The sequence below is a fragment of the Microcaecilia unicolor genome, chromosome 6, assembly GCF_901765095.1.
Source record: "Microcaecilia unicolor chromosome 6, aMicUni1.1, whole genome shotgun sequence".
Lineage (NCBI taxonomy): Eukaryota > Metazoa > Chordata > Amphibia > Gymnophiona > Siphonopidae > Microcaecilia > Microcaecilia unicolor.
This window is the reverse complement of record NC_044036.1, coordinates 86,205,858-86,233,288: the sequence shown is the minus strand read 5'-3', so window position 1 is coordinate 86,233,288 and position 27,431 is coordinate 86,205,858. Positions and strand designations below refer to the sequence as shown.

Here is a 27,431-nt window from a genome sequence, read left to right as displayed (position 1 = left end):
AACATTCAGTTTGTTAAGGCACTTTAAAAATTTCAGTGCAATCAAAATCCATTTCATACACATTTACCAACTAATTGACAAGCATAGAATTGATTTCTGCGCATTAAAACTTTTTAATGCAGATTAAAAAATATTATTTACATAAATTGGTGAAATGAGCCAAGGGGTCCTTTTACAAAGTCACAGCAAAAATTGGCCTTCGAGTGCCCTTGCATATGCTAAGGCCATTTTTTTACTGCAGCTATAAAAATCCCAATTTTCTGTTTTTTTTTTTAATTAATGGCCATGTGCTAATGTTGCCATTAAAATTACCACAGGAGCGCTTACTGTCACCAATTTTTTAGGCGGTAAAGGATCCCGTGTTATCCATGCACTAATCAGTTAGTGTGCGGTAATGTAGATGCGTGAACTGGTTAGTTTAAGAATGCCCACTCTGTGCCCCTGACACATCCCCCTCAAAAAAGTTCCCAAAAAATATTTACTGTGCGGTTAACACATGGTAGTGCAAAATCTAACTTGTGACACTTTAGTGTTTCCCATATTAGATGCACATTAGCACCTAATGTAGCTTAGTAAAAGGACCCCCAAAAGAATTAACTAAAATCAGGGATAAAACCAACTCTTTGGAAATGAACAAAAAAATGTTGTGCCTGTGCTGATCCTTCATAATTTGTATTCAAGTGTTGTGTTTCCTAAAGCAAAACACTTCAGATAGATAGAAGAAGTTCATTGATGTCCAATATGTACATAAATTTCTTTCCTTCAGAATCTCTTTATATCTGGGTTACGTTTCAAAATCAAGATTCCATATAGCCTCAGCATGGATTTTAGTTTTTTGTTGAGAGGGTAATTTATATTTTTTCTGTTTCATTCAGGGCTTCTCTCATGCTGTGCTGGTCAAGACTGGTTTAGAAGTCTCCTTCATTTCACAAGAAAATGGGAACAGATGGCGGGGCCTTGGTCCTGAGGAACATGTTTATTGGAATCAACTTGATACTGCTGTGGTCAATACTCAAGCCCTTAGACTGTCAAGTTGATGTGTTAGCAGAGCAAGTTACAGAGGGCACAGAAGAAGAAGAGGGCAACTTTGTTAACAATAGCATAACTATCAAAGACAAACCGATGGTTTTTAACCAGGTCTACAATATTAATGTCCCTTTAGAAAGCATATGCTCAACAGAAGTAGAGACTCCACCTGGCCAGGAGACTAATACCGAAAAAGAGAAAGTGACCGAGTACATGGAGCAGACATCTGACAGTAAGAGTGGAGTCATTTTCACCCACAGAATAAACATTCCGAAACAAGCTTGTGTGTTCTCCAATCTACCGAAGACCATCCAACAGCTGCTGACCAGAATTGAGATGCTAGAGAGGGAAGTATCAATATTACGGAATCAATGCAGCACCAACTGCTGCCAAGAAAGTACAGCAACAGGTAGCAACTCTTCAATTTTATGGGGTAAGGAGAGGGCAGGTTGAGGAAGACATTATATTTAGAAGCATCTAATTATAATGCACTCAATCCTATATGTAGGACTTGAGCAGAGGCAGTTCAATAAGGGCAGTGGAGAGTGCTCTGTATTGATTCTAGGTAAAGGATAAGGACGTTACATAAGATACAGCTCTGGTTCAGGTCCATGTTGTATACATGTTATTACTAAGGATTTTTTTAACACATATGTTACAACTTTGCAGATTCCTTTGGCATCTAACCATGAGAGCCTGCAATATAATAAAAGCATAGGATGTCCTGGTACTGTACAAAGCAAAGCAGAGTAACTATCAATGCAAATAATTTTATTATCCATCAGCTTCCCATCTCTGTTGCCTAGCGGCTGTGCAATTTTTTTTTCATTTTGTTATAGTGTGCGCTATATTGTTTAGTGCACATATGATAGTGTGTGCTATAATGAAATATCATGTGCTATTTTGAACTAGCATAGAAGTTCCTAATCTTTTTGGTTGTGTGGACCCCTTACTAACCTACAAAAAGTTCAGAGAACCCTAGTTCATCTCCACCAGTCTTTCTGGACCCCCTCCCCCCAGTGGCAAACCTGTCCCCACTAGCCCCCCTTTTTATATCTCCCTTCCCTTTCCTGTCTCCCTCTCTAGTATCCACCAGTTTCTCTTCCTCCAACCAGCCTCCCTCTCTTGCCAGCCAGTCTCTTTCTCTTCCCCTAGTCAATCCCCACCAGTTCCTTCACCACCACCCCCAGCCACTTTCCTCCACACACTCATCCTACTCCTCAGTCAGTCCCTAAAAATCTCTCGGTTTTCCCTTCCAACCAGTCCCCAGCCTTTATCCCCGTAGCAGTCTCTCTCTCTCTCTCTCTCTCTCTCTCTCTCTCTCTCTCTCTCTCTCTCTCTCTCTCCAGCCATTCCCTACCAGTTGCTCAATCTCTCTTTATTTCCAGCTAGTCCTCACTGTTGGTATCTCCCTCTTCTCACCTTTTGAGGCCGCACTGTTGTTCTCAGCCTTCCACACTTACATCTGCCTCTTATCACACACCACCACTGCAACTGCTGGCCCCACCCCCATGACCACTTCTGCTTCCAGTCTGTACCACTGCCACTGATTCCACCTCCACAGCTACAGCTCCTTTCATTCCTCATGGCTGCCACTGCTGATCCTGCCTCTACAGTGACCTTGTATTCTGCTCACATGGCTTACAGCAGCGTAAACAGTTTTTTTAAAAACCTTTGTGTTTTGCGGTCCATCTGTAATGGTCTCATAGATACCCAGGGGTCCGTGAACCCCAAATTGCAAACTACTGAACTATCACATGCTATTATATAATAGCACACCAGCTTGTCATGACTAGCTAAATTAGACCCCAATATTCAGTGCCAGGTCATGTCTGGGCACCAGCACTGAATATTGGGAGCTAATTTTGGGTGAGCTGGGTGCTGGAGCTTATGCAGGCCCAGCTGAGTGATGCGGGCCCTGGCTGAATATCGTCCAGGACCCGCATAACTGTGTTTTCTGTTTTTCTCCCCCCCCCCCCCCCCCCATATCCCCTGAAAAGCCCCTCTCCTCTCTTCCCTTCACCCTCCTCCCAGCCCACAAGTCAGCCGCTCCTCCCACCCTCCCTCCTCGGGAATGACCCCTACCTTCCATGGGCCAGGTAGGCTGCTCTCAGGCCTACCTTTCCTCCCTTCGCTGCAGCTCATGGTACTTCTGTAGTACCCCCTAGACCCAAGTGCACCAGCAGGGAGGAAAGGTAGGCCTGAGGGAAGCTACCTGGACTGCATAGGGCTGGGGTCATTCCTGAAGTGGAGGGTGGGAATGGGTGATTGACTTGCAGGCTGGGGAAGGGGAGAGAGAGAAAAGGGGGCTTTTGATGGATTGGGTACAGAAAAAAACAAAAAACAAAGTTATGCACAGAGCCCGCATAGCTAAGTGGGTTAGTTTAGGACAGCTTTTGAGTTGTCCTAAATTAACCCACATAATTATGCAGGTGCTAACACTGAATATTGTCGGCACCCTCATCCCAGCTCCTTCCAAAGACCGTCCCCATACCACCCCTGACCTGCCCACTTTTTCTGGGGCTGGTCAAGCAATATTCAGCATTATTGCCTGCTTTAATGCCACTGAATATCAAGACTTAGGCGGTGGTAAGTGATTTAAGCAGGCAGGTACCTCTCCTGCCCGCGTAAATCGCTTTGAATATTGACCCGACACATTATTGTGAAATTGGTGCATGCTATTGCAAAACAAACCAAAAGAAGTACAAAAAGAAAAAGTTCTGCTTGCACACCCTTACTGAAGACGATGGGGTCGATATTCAAAATGGTTTAACTGGCCAGAAATGGCTGCTGTCTAGTAAAATTGCTTGTACAGGGCTAATCGCTAATTTTCAGTGACACTTAACTGGTTATCGCCATGAAAATTGGTGGTTATTTTGGGGGCGTTCCAGGGGTGGAGGCAGCACTTAACTGGTTAAATACCAATATTCAACACTTAACCGTCCCGGTTAACCACATAAAAGTTAGTCCTATCTTTATGCAGTAACCCATGGCCAGTTAAGTACTGAATATTGACTTAACCCACTATGAGCTGGATGGCTGCGCAAAATCCAGATATTTAGTGCAGAAGCCCAGCCATGACCTGGCCTTGAATATCCAGGAATTACAGACAGCAAAGCGCTCACCACTTCTAGCTGAATATTGACCCTAATGATTACATCCAGAGGCAACCTGAAAGGGATGCAGAAGGGTATGGGACCATGTACAGAAATCCATTGTGATACCTCACTTGTCTAAGTTAATAGGGACTGAAAAGCAGGGCAGAAAGGTGAGACCATGTGTGCAAACACTGCGGCTCAATGCTAAGGTTGGCCTTGACTGCAATACCTATGGTTTCTTTCTGTCACACAAATCCATAGGCTGAAATTGACTATTAACTTTTGACCAGTTTGTTAATGTCTCCAGGTCACTTGGACTATATCCCTCACTGCAGCGGACATGGCAATTTCAGCTTGGAGACATGTGGCTGCATCTGCAGCGAAGGCTGGGGTGGAAAGAACTGTTCGGAGCCCCACTGTCCCATGGCCTGCTTTGGTCGGGGTATCTGCATGGAGGGTGAGTGTGTGTGTGATGCAGACTACAGCGGCGATGACTGCTCAGAGGTCCGCTGTCTCACAGACTGCAGCTCCCATGGCCTTTGCGTGGATGGCGAGTGCGTCTGTGAAGAAGCCTACACCGGCGAAGACTGCAGTGATCTGCGCTGCCCCAATGACTGCTCAGGAAAGGGGCGGTGTGCCAATGGCACGTGTGTCTGCTTGGAAGGCTATGTAGGTGAAGACTGTGGGCAGCTGAGGTGCTTAAATGCCTGCAGTGGCCGGGGAGCCTGCCAACAGGGAGTATGTGCCTGTGAGGAAGGATATATGGACCAGGACTGCTCAGCAGGTAGGAGGGAATGGGAGAAGGCAGATAAGGATGTGTTTACTTGTTTATTGAAAGGTTTTCTATATTGCAGATTTCAAGGTTCTCTGTGATTTTCATTAAAATATACACATCATAAAACAATAAAACATTCATAAAAATAGCGAAGGTAAGAGGATATTTGTTGTAGAAGTTAATACGTTCTGTATAAAATCATTTTCATTATGCAGCAGCATGGACATACTCTATATAAAGTATGTTTTCACAAATGACCATGGTATTTGTAGTGAGGCATTTAGAAGATAATTCTATAACAGGGCACCTAGGATAAGAAGGGAAGCGGACAAGCCTATTCTATAAAGAAAAGTAGGTGCCTACTTTTCTTTTTGGAATAGTAGCGGAATTGGCTGAAAATGTATGTGAATTTAGGCTCAACCACTTACAACAGCCCTGTAGCAGTGTAAATGCCATACAGACAGAGAGGGCAATACAGGATACAGTCAGACAAACCAAAAGAAAAAAGCAACACTGGGCTTTCAGAACTAGGACAACAGGAGTACTTTATTAATCAATGACCCGGCACGGGCCATGTTTCGGCGCATCAGTACATCAACCCCTGAGGCAGGCACCTTTGTTGGCGCCGAAACACGGCCCGTGTCGGGTCATTGATTAATAAAGTACTCCTGTTGTCCTAGTTCTGAAGGCCCAGTGTTGCTTTTTTCTTTTGCAGTGTAAATGCCTGCATCTAGATGCTTGCCAGAACACATGAATATTATAATTATTCTTTAATTTGCATATATATTTGCACACTACACCCATGTTCTGTCCCATGTTCACACCCACCACCATATGCCATCAAATCAACTTGGCAACATGTACACCTATGTGGCAGTGCATCTTTAACTGAACTCAAAAATGTATCGGGAGCCAATGCAACTCTTTTCGAGTTCAGTTTAAGATGCTCTCGTTGACTTATAAAGCTTTGAATAATGAAACACCGTTGTCATTGGCAGTTGCCCTTAGAATATACCCTCCAAATCATAACCTGAGATCTTCTGACAAATTAATGTTGGACGTTCCTACATTTAGACAGATTACACTTGATATTTATTGTTCAACAGTTGTTCAGGTTGAGGGAACATGACTCTGGAACACATTACCATATGTGCTGTGAGTTCAATGCTACAATTTAGAAAACAGCTGAAAGCGTATTTCTTCACTCAGGCGTACTGCACTTAAGCATGGCAGTTTACTCACTGTTTTGCTGGATGGTCTATTTTAATAAGTAATATGACTCAAAGTTTTTTGTTTTTTATGTTTTGTTTGTTTGGATTTTATGTATGTTTTATTTTCTACACCACCTAGAGTTGTAAGCTAGTTATTTTAAATAAATAAAATAAACATGAATACTGGTATTTCAGAACATACATGTTTGTGCTGGCACATAGATGTGTGAGTCTACCATGATAGAAACCACTATTGCTTTCAGGAAGGAAGGGGAAAAACACTGAACGATTAAGGGGGGCAACCTCCCCTAATGCTTCCCATAGGTGTACAAAACAAGCACCTTTAAATAATCTAAACATCTCAAGGAGCAGTTGTAAATCCCATTGTTGATCTCAGAAGATATAAATATGCATTCTGCTTCTGAAATAGGGAATGAATGAGTATATAGTTCTGCCCAAAACACACCCAGACCACAATCCCTTTGCCATATGCATGTATTTGTAATATTTGGAAAAGCATATCCCAGCTTTCTAAAATCGGGATGTAGACATATATGTGATATATCTTTATTATAGAATAATAATAATTAGCAAAATGGCAATCAAGCATACAAAATAAATATTACTAGGAATACACCAAAGACCTACGTATTACACAAAATAGATATATGCATATATATTCTGTTACAGTACTAAGAATTATTCCTGAGAAGACAATACTGAAAGACAAATATATTTGGCTAATAAACCATGCTCATAAGAGCTAGCACAGGCTTTGGCAGACTAGAAATAGTAACTAACTGTCCCCACACTAGAGGTGTAAACCCTGATTTCTCACCATCACAAGCCACGTGGTCCGCAGTAGGGTCTCTGGATAAAAGACAGGATTCTTTTCTTCGGCTCAGGCTGCACCCACAGCAAGTTAATGTAGAGATAATAGTTACAGACCCAGCCAGCATCAGTAGCTGGTCTCTCGCACAAGGTTAGAAGCTGTAATTGTCAACTTATACTCCTCTGTAATGTGGTGTACAGAGAAGCACAGTACTTAGAAGGCACAGAGAGACAGTCTCTCTCCAGAGCTACCAGCTGTACATTTGCTCTGGTCCTATGCCAAAACTCTTCCCCGCGTTTTTCACAAAGTCTGCTACCAGACTTCTGTCCACTGTCCTCAAGTGACTGTTTTGGCCCAATCAGATCACACATTTCCTGCAGTCCAGCAGATGAAATGCAGGCCTGGAGAACAATGAGGTCCATAGTTGTTTCAGACACTCTCCCTGCAAGTGCCAGCACCGACCAAAGAGGCCCACATGTCTTATTTCTTACTTGTGTCCGTGTAAATCTGTCTTGTTACCAACTTCACACCCAAAGATGAAGTGCAAATACTCTTTGGAATGTCAGCAAACATTCAGGCAACCATGACAGTTGGTTCTTGGCCTAGTCAAAGTGTGATTCAGGCCTCAGTTTCACAAAAGGTGATACACTGGGGACATCCCCACAGTTATACAAGGAGAGGCAAAAAAAAAAAGTAACCCCCTAGAGCCGTGGTTCCCAAATCTGGTCCCGGAGGCACCCCAGACAGGTTTTCAGGATACCCACAATGAATATTCATGAGAGAGATTTGCATGCCCTGCCTCCACTGCATGAAAATCTATCTCATGAATATTAATTGTGGATATTCTGAAAATCTGACTGGCTAGGGTGCCTCTGGGACCAGGTTTGGGAACCACTACCCTGGAGTTTTTTGCTGTTTCTCAGCAACCACTCTGAATTTCAATGTGAAACTTTACAGCTTTATTTGTTGTTACTATCTACATTTATGTGCCAAGTGGAATGAGATTACCTTTAAACATGGCGAGGTTATAGACTTTTTAGTGTAACCACCCAGCAGTTTTCGTGGGTTCAAAAATGTTTGCTCTGTGAAACTACTATTATTTGGAAAAAAAAGGGGCACCAGCTTACTGTAAATGATGTCACAGTGATGCAGACTTTTCTAAACAAATTCGCTAGACCTAAACCCGTTGGACTACCATGTTTGGGGAGGAATATTTGAGTCCTATCACAAACTCCACCCAAAGCCGCAAACAATCGACGAACTGAAGGAAGCACTGCAGATGATCTGGGACAACCTGCCAAAGGGACAGATCGACAAGTCTGTAAGAACTTCCCAAAGTGATTGAAGGCCTGTGTTAAAGTTGTGGTTGTATACTTTGAGCATTTACAGTGACTGCAAAATTCTGATACATTAATTGTATTGTTTGAATGACATTTCACTGTGTTTTAGCTCAAACATTTTTAACATAGAAAAATTGCTAGGTAGTAATGTTAAAATGTCAGTAACCTCAACATAGCTTAAATCAATCAGTGGCGTAGCTACGTGGGGCCTGAGGGGGCCCGGGCCCCCGTAGATTTGACCCTGGCCCCCTGCCGACAATCCCCTTGAACCCCCCTCCTGCCACCAGCCCTCCCCCGGCGTCACCGTCCGCCCCGCCGCCGCAGCAGCAGCCGATACCTTGTTTACTGGCCGGGTCAGCCAAAGAGAGTCTTTTCAGCGCCAGAGTAGCACCTTCATTCAAGGAACTTCCTGGTTATGATCAGCTGTTTCTGACGGGTGGTGACGGCGGGGGAGGGTTGGTTGCGGGAAGGGAGTTTCAAGGGGATCGTGGCGGTGGCGGCCGGGGGGGCGGCTAAACAGTGCCCCCCCACCTCGGGCTGTGGCCCCCGCTCCTGGCAAGGTCTGGCTACGCCCCTGTTGTTTAATAGTAATACGTAAGTATAATGACTAAATAAGCACATAAAGTTACTCTTTGAAATTCGCTAGACCTAAACCCCTTGGACTACCATGTTTGGGGAGGAATGTTGGAGTCTTATCACAAACTCCACCCAAAGCCGCAAACAATCGCCGAACTGCTCAGAAAACTGCAAAAAACTTTAGAAGATTACTTTTTGTTTTGTCTTATCCTGTACATGTCTATATTGCAAATACGGCCACTAAAATAATCACTTTTGTGTGCTAAACAAACTACTTAGGATCCAAAGTAGCAAGAACCATGATTTTTTATGGCCCCAAATAGACATAAATCCAGGGCTGTAGGGTCAGCCAAGACCTCAGTACTCTTACCGAAGTGTGCAAAACATTAAGGAGGCAATATTATAAAGTCCATTTTCGTGCATATGTGGCTACATAGGAGTGTAAATGGCCTCTTTTAAAATACCAAATGGCATAAAAGTATTTTGCTGGTATGCATCTACCAGGGTGTAATGTGGGCAGAGTGTAGTCAGAGTTGGTATGGACACAATTAGACTATATAGGGGTCCTTTTACTAAGCCGCAGTAGAAAGTAGCCTGTGGAAGTGTGAGTGTGTGTTTTGAGCTGAATCTCTTGGGGCTTGATCCCAGTAACCCAGATCAGTCTACAGTGTCCTGATATTCGCTAATGAATTCAAATCGCTAGTAAGCACTTGGTTCATTTGGGCGCTTTGAAAATTCTAGTGAGTGCAAAATCGATTGTGCATAAACCGATGAATTAACAGCTACACAAAAAAGTTATTAACATGAACGTTTTAAAAGAACCAGGAAAAAAAAACACCTGAAAATCATGAAACAATTTAGGAAAAATCCAAAAACAAACTGAAAATATTTTGACTGTGTACATACCCAGTCTTACCTAACACTTGGGTCAATGCAGTAAAGTGTGCAAGGCTTTGCACTGGGCTAGCGCAGGGTGTGCGCAGCTATACCACACAACTTTGTGAATGCACAAATGTAGAAAAGGGTTTTGCACAGAATCTAGCCCTTGCATTAGACACTAGCACAGAAGCAGAGAAGTGCACAGAGGACTGAGGAGCTGAGGGCAATGCCAGAGCTTTAACGTAAAGTCTAGGGAAGCTTAAAGGGTTAATTTGTTCTTCTACAGCCACATTAGTAGGGATTTCAAACCTGTTTCTTTTCTTCTCTTTACTGCCAGCATATAGGACCAGCAACCTTTTTGTGATTCCACAAAGCGCATAGTAAAAGAAAAAAAAAAGTGCGACAAAACTGAAGGGGATGGGTGCTTGTTCTTTTGTGATCACGCAATTCTGCTCTAACAGCAACTTGAGCTGCGCACTGATCTGAGCCCAAGAATATTATATCGGCACCCATAGTTCCACATACATTTGTGCTTCTGCTGGAATGCTATTCTGTGCATGAATATTCATATTGCCAAAATGTTATGCACAGAATAGCATTCCAGCCTCAGACCTGTGCACAAGCTGTAGCTTGGGGTGGCCTACCACGGTCCTCGAGAGCTACAACCCAGTCAGGTTTTCAAGATTCGTACAATGAATATGCATGAGATCAATCTGCATATATTGAAAGCAGTACGTACAAATCGATCTCAAGCATATTCATTGTGGAAATCTTGAAAACCCAACTGGGTTGTTGTCCTCGAGGACTGTAGGTGCCCACCCCTGCTCTAACTGCCATTAGCGTAGAATCAGGTGCATTTGCATCCAGTGTGCTCTCCCAGGTCAGCACAAAGGACCTGGGAGCTCCTGTGCAGCTCCTGTTTGCATACAATTTCTTTACTGCATTGGCGTGCAAGTGTTTGGTGTTACACTTATGTTAGGAAGCCATGTACTAAGCCGTCAACACACGGCGCTAATGCAAGCTTACTGTCTCATCCCAACTGTATTTACCTTCGTATCAGACAATTCCAGGTATGTGATGTTCCATCTAGGTTGCCATGTATGTATGCACCTTAAAGCAACACCATTTGTAATTTTGTTACCCGGAAATGGCAACCGCCACTACGGCAAATGTAAGCCACATTGAGCCCGCAAATTGGCGGGAAAATGTGGGATACAAATGCCACAAATAAATAAATTTAAGAAAGAGCTAACTATGCTTTCCTGGCAAGCACATTCTCTTTCCTTCCATCGGAGCTCTGCCTGGTAATGGTGGCAGGGATAACAGCACAGAGAACAACAATAGGCCGATTTCACTGAGCCATTTCTTTTTGCGGCTGCGGAAAATCAGGACCAACAATAGCCGACAACTGTCACAGCTGCATATTTAAGATTGTTCCCAGGGTGTAAAACAGCTACAGCAGTATGTGAAGATGGAGAAAGAGGCCACACCTTCTGCAAACCCAGCAAGGAAGGAGGGAGGACTGTTTAATTCTGCTGTAATTAGGCTTTTTTCTTTCCAGAGACCTTACCAGGTACAGAAGGAAAGGAAAATTATTGTTTAGTTGTGGTGTGATAAATTATTTCTTTCATAGTAGTATATTAATTTCTTTAAGCTTGCTTCACATTGAGCCCTTGATGCAGTAAGCAGTGAATTAGAACATAGCTCTAAGCTTCAGCACAGAATATTCTAGCACATGCGCTAACGTTTTGCTCTTGCTACGATAAACTAATGAGATGCACATTAGCGGGACGTTAAAATTTATGTACTGTCAGACAAAACAGTGCATGCTGCCATGGTAATATGTAGCTGTTTGCTGCATCACAAGTAAAGGTCTCCAATTCTGTCAGTACAAACAGGGATTGGCTCACACACTGACAGGAAGGGGAGACATTTAAAAAGAAACCCTGCCCAGTCCCCTACCCCCACCCCACAAAAATGCCTTGGTGGCCAATTGGGACCTGGACACTCCCGACCAATCCCCAGACTCCCTTGACACACTTACACCCCAGGTCGTCCTCCTTGGAACTAAGTAGTAAACAGCACCCTTGGTCCAGGCACCCCAAGATACAGCATCTAGTGGGGGATCAGACCCCTGACCTCAAATCCTTGCATTCTCTTCTAAAAGTTGAGAGGAGGAGTGATGCCCACTGCCTCAGTGCAGCCATTTTCCAAAATGTCTGCATGACCCCTAGCAGTATGTTGGGACACACTGCTAGGAAACAGTCTGCCAAATAAAGGAATGCTTCCCTTGGGAAGTATTACCTTATTTGGCAAACTGACTCTCTTGAGGTGTTTTCCAGTGTGCCACTAGAGGCTAGGTGTTGACAGTTTGGAAGATGGCAGCACTGAAACTAGGAGCCCATGGACATCACCCCTACATCCCAACATTTACAGAAGGGTTGTGATCTAGGGGTCTGGGGACTCACTTCAACTACCAGAGACTTTCTGTCTAGTGTTGGGTGTAGAGAGTGGGCCACCAGAGACTTCCTTTGTGGTGTGAGAGGAGAGGGGTTGAGGGAACCAGAGGTCACCTCAGACCCTCCTTTTGCTCCCATACTTCATCTTTATTCCAGCTACAACTGGCATAAAGATTCAATATTAAAAAAAAAAAAAACCTCACTAGATTTTATCATCTTTTTTTTAACATCAGAATCAATTTGTTCTTTAGTATTTTGCATGCCAAAGCACGGTGGTTTTATTGCTGATTTTCCCGCACTAAAGTTTCTTACTGCATCAAGAGTAAGACAAGCATGGAAAAATCAGGGGTAAATCACTGTGCTAAAGAATAATACAGTTTACTGTTTCAGGGCCTGAAAGGATCCATTAAGAAAAACTTTTGAAACCAGATGCTACTTTTTAGTTTTACTCTAAGCTGATAATAATTTAAGTTTGGCTCATTTTGTGAGCTGATTTGTAAAAAACCCTTGACTGTTGTTGGCATCTTACAAGATGAGGGCTGTGTCTGGCAGCAGGCTTGCTCTGCTAGATCCTGAGCATCACAAGTTATTTAAACCTTTTTCTTTTTTTTGAGAATGCCTGCTTCATACAGTATGTCTGTCTTCAAAAATGCTTGACATTATCTAGGCCACTGATATTCACGCCCAGTCCCCATTGGCAACTCTCAAGGATTGGGAGTGAATATAACTATTTAGCAGCAGCTGCTGTATGGGTAAGTGACTTAGTCATGAATTTTCAGCAGCACCTACTTTGATAATGTTGCTGAAAATTATTACAGACCGCCCTGGCACTATCTGGATAGTCCAAAAAGAGAGGCGAAACGTCCGTAGCCGTCCAGTCCAAAAAAAAAAGAGGCAAAGTGCTTATATATGTTGCATGATTTTTATTATCTGCATTTGCAATTTTTTTTATAGTATGTATATAAACTGCTAATTCAGCCTTAAGGTGAAACATCCACCAAGTTCCAAGTTTATTCAAGATATGATATACCACCCATAATCAAGGACAGCTGAGTGGCTCACAGAAAGGTATAATATTCATAAAGTAAAAACCAAAAATAAAGAAAAATAACCCAATACAATCACAATTACTTAAAAAAAAAACAACAACTATAATGCATACATCAGACTAACCTATCCACCACACTCAGCACCCGAGATAAAGGAGGCTAATCATTTGCCAGAGGCCATGTTGGGTCTTTTATTTATGTGTTTATTTATTTTTAATTTTATTTCTCACTAAGAGGTCCTTTTAATAAGCCATGCTAGAAAATGGCCAGTGCCACAAGTAGCGCATTGGTTTACTGCTCGCTTCAGCTACTATTTAGCGAGGCTGAAAAATGACCGCAGTTGTTTTTTGTTTGTTTTTTTAAATGGCCATGCTCTAATTTCCCCATTAGTACATGGCCTTTACTGCCGGGAGCCCTTATCGCCACCTAATTAGGAGGCAGTAAGGGCTCTTGCGCTACTCCTTCAGTAATTGGGTAGCATACGATAATGTGCCCATGCCCAACTAGCACATGGCATGTCTACTCTCTGCCCCTTCCTTTAAGGTCAGTTCTATAACCTGGGTGCTCACATTTATACACACATTCCCCTGGTTTCTACATAAGGTGTGGCGAGTACTTGCGCATTAAATTGTGGACATTGCCAATTTACATGTGCTACTCAATTGAATAGCAAGACAATCAGCAATGATAATTAGCCAATAACAACCAATTACCATCACTAATTGGCAATAATTGAAATTTAAGCATGCTTCTTCTTAGGACTTACATGCATAAGTGTTCTTACAGAATACTAGAGTAAGTCAGCATCTGTGGGCCTACATTTAGGAGCGCCCACTTACACCATGTCAAAAGTAGGCATAAATGCACACAGGTAAATGTGACACTTTAGCATGTAACTTACAGTATTTTGTAACTTATGTGCATAAATGTTAGAGATGCCCATGCCCTGCCCATGCTCCTCCCCCTGTGAATGCCTCCTTGCATTTGTGTGCTAAGGCAATTATGCATACATGTTATAGAATACTGCTGAGCAAGTGGTTATCACTTACATGCATAACTGTAACAGTCACATTCACCTAAATGGTGATGCATAATTATAGAATTTCTACTAAAAGGATAATTCTGTAACCGGGTGCCTGGTAGGAAACTAATCAATAAAGACACCAACTTTCCTTTATAGGTCATTAGCATAACAAGTAATATACACATAGTATTTAGGCGCAACACAGCAGCAATATAAGTGGCATAACTGCGGGAACCTAAATGCTGAAAGACATGCATGCATGACTTGGAGGGGCATTTTTGATCGGGGACGCCCATCTCTAAGGGCGCCCATCTCCGAGGACGGCGCCACAAAGGGGCGGGGCCAACCGTATTTTCAAAACGAGATGGGCGTCCATTTTTTGTTTCGAAAATACGGTTGGAGGCGCCCAAATCTCAACATTTGGGTCAAATGCTGAGATCGCCGGCTGTAGAGATGGGCGCCCTCGGTTTTCAGCCATAATGGAAACCGAGGGCACCAATCTCAAAAACAAACTCTAAGGCATTTGGGCATGGGAGGGGCCAGGATTCGTAGTGCACTAGTCCCCCTGACATGCCAGGACACCAACCGGGCACCCTAGGGGGCACTGCAGTAGACTTCACAAATTGATCCCAGGTACATAGCTCCCTTACCTTCGGTGCTGAGCCCCCCAAAAAACCCCAAAAACCCACTCCCCACAACTATACACCACTATCATAGCCCTAAGGGGTGAAGGGGGGCACCCACATGTGGGTACAGTGGGTTTCTGGTGGGTTTTGAAGGGCTCCCATTTTCCACCACAAGTGTATCAGGTGGGGGGGATGGGCCTGGTTCCGCCTGCCTGAGGATTACTGCACCCACTAAAACTGCTCCAGGGACCTGCATACTGCTGCGATGGACCGGAGTATGACATTTGAGGGTGGCATAGAGGCTGGCAAAAAAAAGTTTTTAAAGTTGTTTTTTTTAGGGTGGGAGGGGGTTAGTGACCACTGAGGGAGTCAGGGGAGGTCATTCCCGATTCCCTCCGGTGGTCATCTGGGCAGTTCGGCACTTTTTTCTGACTTGGACCTAAAAAAAAAGGGACCAAATAAAGCTGACCAAATTCTCACCAGGGACGCCCTTCTTTTTTCCATTATCGGCCGAGGGCGCCCATCTCTTAACCACGCCCCGGCACGCCCCTGCCACGCCTTCACTACCCTTCCGACATGACCCCGGGAACTTCGGCTGTCCCGGCGACGGAAAGCAGTTGGGGACGCCCAAAATTGGCTTTTGATTATGCCGATTCTGGCACCCCTGAGAGAAGGACGCCCATCTCCCAATTTGTGTCAAAAGATGGGTGCCCTTTCCTTTTGAAAATGAGCTTATGAAGGCCTCAAACTTTACTTGTTCACTGGGCTAGGTAAATAAGGGGCCCTTTTACTAAGCTGTGGTAAAAACGAACGCATGAAATTGGTGCACCATAGGCCATTGTTTAACACAGCTGGGGAAAAAGGCTTTTTTTTTTAATGGGGCAGTAAATGGCTCTGTGCTAAAATTAAAAGTAGTGCGTAGCTATTTACTGCCTGAGCCCTTACCGCCACCCACTGACATGGCGGTAAGGGCTTACACGCTACTCAGGCGGTAATCATGCAGCATGCGCCAATGTGGCTGACCTGCCAGTTACTGCTGGGAATACCCCCTGCAGTAGAAAATAGTGTCTCCTGTGGTAGAAAAACTTAGAAATTACCCCCAGGTTCTTGCGCTACTCTGGCAGTAGTGTCAATATGGCACATGCTACCTGCATGTTAGCCCTACCGCTGCTTAGTAAAAGGACCCCAAACTTAACTTTAAAGTTCCCCATTCAAAGGTTAACCCCCTAATTTTATAAACATCGCCAAAAATTGTAGGTTCAAATTTGTGTGTGCAATTTCATTGACTAATGAGCTGATTAGCACCAATAATTGGATTTTTAACAAGTATTGGCACTAATTAGATTTTAGTTGGCATTTACATGCTTAAATTGAGGCATGGGATCCTGAAAAAGGGGACATGGAAATAGGAGGGTCATGAGCAGTTCGGAGCGGATTGTGGGCATGGTTTTTGGTTACATGTGCAATTATAGAATAATAAGGGGCTCTGCGTTTAAATTTAGGTGCAGGTATTTGCATCACGTTTTTGTTGGTACAAATGGAAGCATCTAAATTTAAGACCACACCCCCTCCCCCCCCCCCCCCCCCCCGGGTCTTAAGCGCTACTCTATAAACCAAGTCTAACTTTTTAGGCGCAGCTTACAGAATAGCACTTAAGCAGTTTTTTTTCAGTATCTATTTTTTTTAAGCACCATTTACAGAGTTCACCCTAACTGTATTGTATCCTGGGGAACTGGGATGTCTTAAAACATCTAAATTAGTGTCCTGTACTAAGTAAGCGAATAACTCAAATGAACTGCATTTCCACCTGTTAGTTGCTCCACCTAAAGACTTGCGGATGGTTGGTGTCAGCGATCGAACAGTGGATTTGGAATGGGACGGACCCATGGTGGTGACAGAATATGTGATTGCCTACCAGCCGATGATCCCGGGAATCCTCCAGCTCCAGCAGCGTGTGCCTGGGGACTGGAGTGCTGCTACCATTAAGGAACTGGAACCAGGTCTCACTTACAACATCAGTGTCTATTCTGTTATCAATGACATCATCAGCATCCCAGTCAGTGCTAAGGTGACAACCCGTAAGTCTTTCCCTCCATTCTTTTTAAGATTTCTGTTGCATGCATGAAAGTAGTTAGCCTTATGATTGCCACCAGAGAGAGCCTGCCTGTGTGGCACTGAGCAAGGGCAATATGCATGCTGCCAAAGTTATTTCTAGTAGGGGTGTGCAGGCCAAAATCCTTTGTTCCGTTCCCATGTTATTTATGGAATTTTTCATTTTGTTAGGGGATTTTTTTATTTATTTCATTTTTTGTTTGTTTCAGGGGCAATATCATCAATATTGCACACTACTACACCCCAGTGTGCAATAGTGAACACTGTTGCTCAAATAGTGCACCCTATTTTTCTTGATAGTAGAACACACTGTTCTTCAGAAGAAACATTAACATAAAAAGATAGAAAATGATGGCAGATAAAGACTATATGGCCTTTCCAGCCTGCCCATCCATACTATCTACTCTCTCTTCCTCAGAGACCTATGTGCTTTTCCCAGGCATTCTTAAATTCAGACAGTGTTCATCTCCACCACCTCCACCGGGAGGCTGTTTCATGCATCCACCATCCTTTCCATAAAGAAGTATTTCCTTAGATTATTCCTGACTCTGTCATCGTTCACCTTCATCCTATGCCCTCCCATTCCAGAGTATCCTTTCAACTGAGTCTTGCCTCCTGTGCATTTAAGCCACAGTGGTATTTAAAAGCCTCTATCATATTTCCCCTCTCCCTCCTTTCTTTCCTATACACTTTATGATGAAGTCCACCACTGACTATTTCAGTAGCCACCCTCTAGACTGTCTTCCTCTTATTTATTTTTTAGAAGGTGTGGCCTACAGAACTGGACATAGTACTCTAAATGAGGCCTCACCAGAGACTTATACAGGGGCACTATCACCTCCTTTTTCCTGTTGGCCATTCCTCTCCCTATGCATCCAAGCATCCTTTTGGCTACCTGTCTGGCTACCTTAAGATCATCAGATATAATCATGCTCAAGTCCTGTTCTTTTATGCACACCAGTACTTCACTCCCTATACCGTACTACACCCTTGATTTTTTGCAACCCAAATGCATGACCTTGCATTTTTTAGCATTAAATCTTAGCTGTCAAATTCTAGACCATTTTTCAAGCTTCACTGGATCCCTCTTCATGTTATCCACACCATTAAGGAATTTGGGTATCACCCACAAAGAGACAAACCTTACCAGACAGCCGTTCTGCAATTTTGTTGCAAAAATGATAAATATAACAGAACCAAGAATTGATCCTTGTGGCACACCACTGGTAACATCTCTTTCTTCAGAGTAAACTCCATTTACCACAACCCTTTGTCACCTTCCGCTCAATCAGTTTCTAACCCAGTCAGTCACTTTGGGGTCTATACCAAGGGCACTTAGCTTATTTATAAGTTGCCTATGCAGAATTGTGTCAAAGGATTTGCTGAAATCTAAGTTCTTCACATCAGTGCTCTCCCTTGATCCAATTGTCTGGTGATCCAGTCAAAGAAAATAATCAGAGTTGTCTGACAAGACATACCTCTAGTAAAATCATGTTGCCTTGGGTCCTGCAATCTATTGAATTCCAGAAACCTCACTATCCTCTGTTTTAGAAGTATTTCCATTAATTTACTCATCTCAGAGGTCAGACTGACAGGCCTGTGGTTTCCAACCTCCTCCTTACTTCTAGTTTTGTGGAGATGAACTACATCTGCTCTTCTACAGGACTACTCCTGAAAGTAGCAATGAAATGGTCAGACAGTGGAGCAGTCAGAACTTCCCTAAGTTCTTTCAATACCCTCAGATGCATCCCATCTGGCTCCATCATTTTGTCTACCTTTGGTTTAGCTAACTACTCATGAACACAGACTTCTGAAAATTGTTAAAGACTTTCACACTTTCATTCCTATTTATATTTGTCTTCTGTGGTCCTACTCCCGACCCTTCATCTACGAAAATAGAACAGAAATATTTGTTAACCAATTCCACTTTAGTGATAGCTTCTATGTATTCATCCTTGAGCCTCACAATGCCACTGTTGCACTTCCTCCTATCACTTACATAACTAAAAAAAAAAGTCCTCTCATTTTACCTTATTGAATATTTTTTCCCATTTGTATCTTTTCTTTCCTGACTACCTGACCAGCTTCTCGTATCTTTTCCAGATATCGGTGCCTGTCTTCCTCTTTCTGCGATCTCTTCTAGTTTATGAAGGCTAACTTATTTTTTCTTAACTTTTCAGCTACTACTTTTGAGAACTAAAGCAGCCTCCTTTTGTTATTAGTATTTAGTTTCCTAACAAAAAAGTTTGTTGCCCTTAATGTAACTACTTTCAGTTTTGCCCTTTGCTTTTCCGCTTCCCTCAGATGTCCCCATCCAGCTAGCAACTTCATGAGCTATATATCCCCCATCTTGACAAAGTTAGTTATTTTGAAGTCTAGAATCATCAATTTTGAATAAACCCCCTCTCCATGCGCATCTTAATATTGAACCACACCATGTGGTGATCACTGGATGCCAGATGATTGCCCATTATAACATCAGAAACACTCTTCTAATATGTAAGCACTAGATCCAATATGTCCCCATCCTGCATGGGTTCCATTACCAACTGTTGAAATAGTTCTTCCTTCTTCCAGTAGAAAAATTAGGATCTATTTCTAGATGACCCTGCAACGATGGCCCAATCAATATCAGGCATAATCTAACATATATAATCACTAACAGTAGTACTTCACCTTTCATAGCTATATCCCTCCCCCCCCCCCCCCCACCCACCCACCCATCCCACCCACCTTCCTCCTACACAATTTTCTCAAACTCTGTTCCTTGGCTTAACAAGGCTTCCTTCATACCACACTGCCTGATAACATGCATAGCTTGGAGGTATCCAAACCAGTCATTCCGGTGTAAACCAAACCTCTCCCAAAGCTCTTCAAAAGGCCTTCCAGAGTCTTCATGTCAGCATTCAGTTGATAATTTTGATGTTGTTAATGGCCTGTCAACATACCACTTCCCATCCTTGTTTTTACTCTCCAGCACCTAAAATCCTATAACCGCTTAAATGGTGCATCTGTTGATACATAGTGGGGGAGGGGGGAAATTCAGTAAAGATTGCCCAAAGTTAGGCACCAGGATGATATGCAATAAGCGTAAATTCTATAAAGACAGTGCTAAGCTAGTATTGTATAAAGACAGCTCCGCACGGAAGACAGTTCCATGCGGAGCTGTCTTTATACAATACTAGCTTAGCACGCAATTTTGCACCAAACGTTGGGCAAAATGCCAGCCAAAGGGTGATGTAAATGCTCGTGCCCAATTACTGTCAGGCGCAGAAATGCAAGTATTCTATAAATGTGTGCCTAAATCCCAGGAACACCCCTGAACCGCTCATGTTCCTCCCCTGGCCACACCCCCTTGTGGGCTGTGCACAAGATAAGTTAGGTACACAGGGCTGGTGGTTGGGAGGTTGGGATAGTGCTGGGCAGACTTATATGGTCTGTGCCAGAGCCGGTGGTGGGAGGCGGGGCTAGTGGATGGGAGGCGGGGCTAGTGCTGGGCAGACTTATACGGTCTGTGCCAGAGCCGGTGTTTGGAGGCGGGGCGGGTGGTTGGGGGGCGGGAATAGTGCTGGGCAGACTTATACGGTCTGTGCCCTGAAAAAGAAAGGTACAAATCAAGGTAAGGTATACACAAAAAATGGCACATGTGAGTTTATCGTGTTGGGCAGACTGGATGGACCGTACAGGTCTTTTTCTGCCGTCATCTACTATGTTACTATGTTACTATGTTACTATGTAGGATAGAATAGGGGTATACAACAGATCCACATGTAACACCAATAATTGATTTTTATCACCTATTTAGCCAATTTGTTTACACACAGATCTCTGATCCAAGGCCAAAATTGCATGGAGGTATGTGTATTATTAAGAAAAAGGGTGCACTATTGCACAATATTGTGCATTACTGGCACAGAAAAGAAAATAAACAAAATTGGGGGGGTTCCCGTCATTTCAGGTTAAGTGACAGGGGCGTAGCTACTATGGGGCCAGGGGGGCCTGGGCCCCTGTAGATTTGGCCCTGGACCCCCTGCCGATGACCCTCTCAACCCCCCTCCTCGCTGCCAACCCGCCGTCGCCGTCTGCTACCTTTGCTGGGCGGACCCCAACCCCCGCCAGCCGAAGTTTTCTTCCTTCATTTTGTTTCTGAGTCTGACGTCCTGCACGTTGTACGTGCAGGACGTCAGACTCAGAAACAAAACGAAGGAAGAAGAGGACCTCGGCTGGCGGGGGTTGGGGTCCCCTGCCAGCAAAGGTAGGCAACGGCGGGCGGGGGTCGAGAGAGTCATCAGCGGGGGGGGTCAAAGTTGGTGGTGGTGGTGCTGGCAGCGGTGGGGGGTGTCGGCAATGGCGGCGGGGGGTGGGGGGTCGGCGGCACTGGGGGGGGCTAAAATGTGCCCCCTCACCTCGGCTCTGGACCCCCCTCCCGCCGAAGTCTGGCTATGCCCCTGTTCAGTGATGCACATTCTTAATCTTAGTACACAAACCCTTTGTTGATTTACAACTTACCAGCAACCCACTCACTGATAAATACACTTGATGCACCTTGTTGTTACTCATCCACTATTTGACAGGGTCATACAGTTCATGAGTTGATTAGTACTTTGCCAGTTACATAAGAGATCTCCAATTTTTATATTTTTAGTTAACTACTCTGCAATCTGATTTATTGCTTGAATGGCAGAAAACACAAACCTTCCACTTGTTTTCTAGCAAAGTGTTCTCACATAATACATGTATTACAGCTGTCTTTACCAATCCAAGCCCTTTACCACAGTGCCCTATCCATTTAGAATCAGATTAGAAGGGAGAAAAGTGGCAAGGGGAAGAGAGTGATATACCACTGCTGTTTTTCAGATCTCCCATCTCCCGTGGGGCTACAGTTTAAAGCCATCACAGAAACCACAGTGGAAATGCAGTGGGAGGCTTTCTCCTTTATCTTTGATGGCTGGGAAATCAGCTTCATCCCCAAGGTAGGGACATGCTGAGACTCTCAGTTGCTAATATAGATCAAAATCTCACGCTTAAGTAACTGCAAAATATTCACGCTTAAAATGCTTCAACATTTTAGGCCAGTGTTGGAGATCAGGTATTTTCAGTTGGTTGTTCAAGCTATGGTGTGCTGTCTGGTATGGACTATTGTAACACTGTTTCATTGGGTTTACCTGATAAACTACTACTACTACTACTTATCATTTCTATAGCGCTGCAAATTGTACAAAATGCTACTGCTAAATTGATTCCAGGGGGTAAATGCTTTGAGCATTCATCTTCTTTTCAAAAACATGTCCATTGGCTTCCTTTTAAAGCTAAAGTTGAGTTTGAATTGCTACTTTTTGTTTTTAAAATGCTACATGGCTTCAGCTCTGATTACCTACTAGACTATGGGGCTCATTTTCAAAGTACTTAGGGGCCCCTTTTACAAAGCTGCAGTAAGCCGAATGTGGGCTTACCACTCGCTATAAAGGAAGTACCGCCAAGCTACCGTAGCAGCCCAGTGAAGTGCCCACCCCCAACGCGCTGTCATATCCAGTGCTACAAAAATATATTTAATTGACTAAAAAGCCAATTAATGCCAATAATTGGCTTTTTAACAAGCAACTATTGACACTAATTTTATTTATTTATTTATTTATTTAGGTTTTATTTACCGCTTTTTTGAAGGAATTCACTCAAGGCGGTGTACAGTAAAAATAAATCAAACATGAGCAATAGGCAATTACAGCAATAAAAATATTCAAAGAACAATACAAAGTATGGCACAGTATACTACTTACAATGTTGACACAATACGTAATAGAACATTTTAATTGACGGTGAAGGGTATAAGAAAACATGGAACATATAGATAGGTAAGAGAGTAAGAAGAGTTAGAGAGTAAGGTAAGAGGAATTAGAAAAACAATATGTACATACGTAAATTTAAGCATGAATTTTATTTGTGTCCCAGAGAAGGGAATGCAGAAATGGGAGGGTCAAGGGCATTTCAAGGCAGAACGTGGGCTTGGGTTCAAGTTCTGCATCCAGTTATAGAATAAGGGGGTTCCATGTGTAAATGTAGATGGGGCATTTGTTGGGGGAGTTGGGGGAGTTGGGGGAGAGAGAGAAGATGCTGGATGACTGAAGGGTGCTGACTGATAGGGGTAAAATTTTGGAATGATCTCCTTGCTATTCTATTTTTGATAACCTCGAATGTTATTTTATGTAATTATGATAGTTTTATATACTCTGGAATTCATTCCCAGAGAATGTGGTAAAAGCAGTTAGCTTAGCAGGGTTTAAAAAAGGTTTGGAGAGCATCCTAAAAGAAAAGTCCATAAGCCATTATTAAAATTGACTTGGGAAAATTCGCTGCTTATTTCTAGGATAAGCAGCATAAAATGTATTGTACTGTTTAGGGACCTTGCCAGGTACTTGTGAATTGGATTGGCCACTGTTGGAAACAGGAAACTGGACTTGATGGACCTTCGGTTTTTCCCAGTATGGCAACACTTATGTACTTATACGCCTGTTGTTGCTTTCTTTATGTAAACTGCATAGAACTCGATATGGTCAGTTCGGTATAGAAGCATAGTTTTGTTTAGGCTGTATATCAATTAAAATCATTTATCGCACGATTAATCTCATAAAGTGCCCCCTCACATTTCCTCCTGTACAATGCAAAACTGACATCTTTCATTTACTAAACTAAAAATAAAATCATTTATCTTACCCTTGTTGCTCTGGTTCTGATTTCCTGTTCTCTGAACTCTGTTTTCAGGGCCTCTTGTCAATTCACTATTTCTTTTTTTTTCTCCTCCTCCACTTCCTGCCCTACATACATCTTTCACATTCAACTATCTTCCATTTTTCTTCCTCCTTCTCAAATCTATCAAGTTTCCATCTCTTCCCTTTCCTTCACTTCCCCTCCATTCAGGATCACCATCTCCTCCCTTTCTCTCCCTTCCATTGGCACCATATCTTCCCATCTCTTTTCTCTCCCCTTCCCCTCCTCTCCATGGATGCCATCTCTATCCATCTCCCATTCCCTCCTCTCCATGGGCACCATCTCTATTTTTCTTCCCTTCTCTTTCCCTCCCCTGTTCTCTTTGGGCACCATCTCCTCCCATCCCTCTCTTTTCCACGGTCACCAACTCACTACCCCTCTTCTACATGGGCACCATGTCCTCCCCCTTCCCTCCCCTCCCCTCCATGGACACCAACTCCTCCCATCCCCCCTCCTCTCCATGGGCACCATCTCCTCTCATCTGCCTTCCCCTCCTCTCCATGAGCACCATTTCCCTTCCCATTCTTTCTCTTCTCCTCCCCTCCACTCCAGATACACCATCTCCTCCTATCTCCCTTCCCCTTCTCTCCATGAGCACCATCTCCTCCATCTCTCTTCCCTTCCCTTCGGCACCCCTCCCCTCTATGGGCACATCTCATTCCATCTCTCTTCCCCTCCCCTCCATGGCACCATCTCACATACAAACCCCACTTGAGACAGAAAGCTTTGGTCTAAGTTTCCTACCCCCCCCCCCCCCCAAAAAAAAAAAACCAAATTGGTATATTTTTTTTTGCTATGCCCCCCCATCCTCGTGATCCAGCATCTTTTTCTCTCTTACTTCCCACCCACCCCACACAAATATGTTTTTGGCTGCTTTTTTCTGTTTGCTGCCCCCGTACTTGCTGGCATCTCATTCCCTCTCCCCATCACCCTGGTGACCCTTTGAACATGCCTGAACAGATGGCAGCACTAAACACACACTGCTTTTCTCTAGCCAGAGCCAGGAAGTTTCATCAGAGGAGGCAGGAATCCAGGATGCTAGAGAGGGAGGGCTCCGGCTGGAGAGAAGCAGCGTGTGCTTAGTGCTGCCATCTCTACAAGCAAGTTCAGAAGACCGCCAGCGGTAGAGGGAGGAGGAATGCAATTAATGTGTCAAAACTGCAGTAAATGTGCAGCCCTAATATATATGTACGTATGTGTGTAAAGATAGATAAATATATTAGGAATGCACATTCAATGCATTAGTAACGTGATTAACACGTTAACATTTTAATTCGCATTAAAAATAATTTAACGCTATTAACTGCTCCTTTTCCCACATCTCTCTCTCTCCCTTTTCTTCCCGTTTTGTAGTCTGGCATCTGATTCTTCCTCCTTCCAACATTTTCCTTTACTCCTGCAGCCCCCCGCAGTCCTCTCTCTCTCTCTCTCTCTCTCTCTCTCTCTCTCTCCTCCTTTTTCTCCTGGCACCTCTTCTTACCTCTCCTCACACTCTGGCAGCCCCCCTCACCTCTGTACACTCAGTCTCTTCTTCTCCATGCCTCTCAGAACTTGCTTTGACTGCTGCATTGAAGGAATTCTGCTTCTTACCTGGCCCACTGCCTCTCTCTGTAGTGTCGGAAACAGGAAGTTCTGTCAGAGGAAGCAGAACTTCCTGTTTCCGACACTACGGAGAGAAGCTGCAGGTCCAGGTGAGTAGTAGTGAGCATTTACTGCAGCAGTCAAGGCAAGTTCTGAGGGACATGAGGGGCAGGGAGAAGGACAGTGAGAGGGAGCGCGCAGAGGAGAAAGCAGCAGTGAAGCTACAGGTGGGCCTGGGTGGGCATAGACCCACTCATTCTTGGCTGAGACCCACCCTGTCTGGCCTCCAGTTCAGCAGCTGCTGACTCACTCCCCTCTCTCCCTCTCCTCCATCCTCAGACTTGGCATTTGTCCCTCGCCCAGAGCTTGGCAACACTCCCCCTTCCTGTTCTAACTCAGCACCTTTCTCAGCAGAGGCAGCGATGCAGTCTGCTGCCTGCACTAAACGTGGTCTTCCCTTTGCCACATCCCGCCCTTGATGATGTCACTTCCTGTTTCCTCTCTGGCAGGATGCAGCAGAGGAAAGCAGGCAGTGGATGTACATCACTGCTGTTGCTGCTGTTGAAACTACTAAGCTATAGGGATTGTTTCAGAGAGGCAGGTATTGCTAGGCCACGAGGGGGGGTGGCAAATGCTGAATCTGGGGTCAGAGGCGAGGACGATAGATACAGGACAAAAAGGTGAAGGGATTATGGAAGGTCCACCTATCCAAACTCTGGGCCTACCCAAAATGACAGGTCTGGCTATGCCCCTGGGAGAGAGGGCTGCCAAAGTGTGGGGAAAGGTAAGAAGAGGTGCTGGAAGAGAAAGACAGAATGAAGCGGACTGTGGGGGGAGAGAGGTTATGATGTTAAATTCCTTCTTGTTTCCTTGTTTCTTAACCTCAGTGTGAAATTTATCTTCTTTATCTGTGTCCTATTTGGATAAGTTATAATTTGTTTTTAAATAATTTTCCATGAATTTGTGTTAGCCTCGTATGACACAGGAAGTTGTTTAACTTTCTTGAAGCAACAGGGCTGTTTGCTCTTTCCAATGACGAGTGGTTCTAACTTCACTCCCATCCATATTGCAGCAAAGGAGGATCGTCAGTCAGTCCTTCGACGTTTTACCTCCAGTAGTTTCGGCATGTTTGAATGCAAGTGTTCCATCAGGAATCGCTAGCCAGTAGAGACCGTTTTCATCAGCATTGAAAATGTCACGAGGTGTAAACTCGTTCAAGATGGTAGGAAGAACTGAAACAACCCAATTTTCAGAACCAAAGTCATCAGCGTTTTGTTTCTCACCATGCTGTTTCTTAAATGTTATGTTGTTCCTCTCCTTAAAACATTCCAGCCATCCAACAGTGGCTTTGAATTCAGTTAGTCCAAGACTTTCAGCTAGCTGGTTAGCTTTCTCCATAAGCAGTGGACCACTGACAGGAAACTATCTGCGCCTAACTCGAGAAAACCACCGAAGAAGAGCATCTTCTACCTCCTCAGCTTTTCCCGCCCTTTTACATTTTCTGTGTGGATTTGTATTGTTTTGCCAGTCTTCCAGAAGCTGATCTTTCTGCTTCAAGACACATGAAATTTGACTGGGATTGACACCATATTCTTTAGCAATAGATGCTTGACTTTGTTTTCTAATTTTTTAAGAACTTCTATTCGTTCAGCCAGTGTTAAAGTCTTACAGTTCCGCTGCGACGACGACTCCAGTGTACACTCTAACAACATTATTTTGCTTATTCTGCCTGTGGCAGTTAAAGGGGCGGTAAATTTGAAATCTCGTTGGAATATACCTGATGTGCGCCTAAGTTAGTTGCAGGTATTTAGGCCTGGCGTTAGATGGCCTAAATGGGTGCACCTACATTTTAGGCGCAAGAATGGCACATGCGAATATTCTAAAAAGTACGCCTAACTTTATAGAACAGCACTAAGCGCATGGTTTTTCAGCGGACCAATTTTCAGGTGCCATATTTAGAATTTGACCATAAGGGAATTAGTGCATGCTTAATGCTCAAAGCCCATAGTTATAGAATGAACTTTTATCATTTAGTGCACACTAATTCCTTTAATGCACGTTAAGGCCATAATGCCAAT

General features: G+C 43.8%; 1 protein-coding gene across 1 annotated transcript in view; it reads left to right on the top strand.

Moving 5' to 3' along the window:
* The first annotated feature begins 936 nt into the window (after positions 1 to 936).
* TNR (tenascin R) overlaps positions 937 to 27,431 on the top strand; it is a 198,218-nt gene continuing 171,723 nt past the window's right edge. The window contains exons 1-4 of the mRNA XM_030206742.1: positions 937 to 1,435; positions 4,432 to 4,908; positions 16,710 to 16,973; positions 21,865 to 21,980. Coding sequence (XP_030062602.1) covers positions 937 to 1,435; positions 4,432 to 4,908; positions 16,710 to 16,973; positions 21,865 to 21,980 — 1,356 coding nt within the window. The remainder of the gene's footprint in view (positions 1,436 to 4,431; positions 4,909 to 16,709; positions 16,974 to 21,864; positions 21,981 to 27,431) is intronic.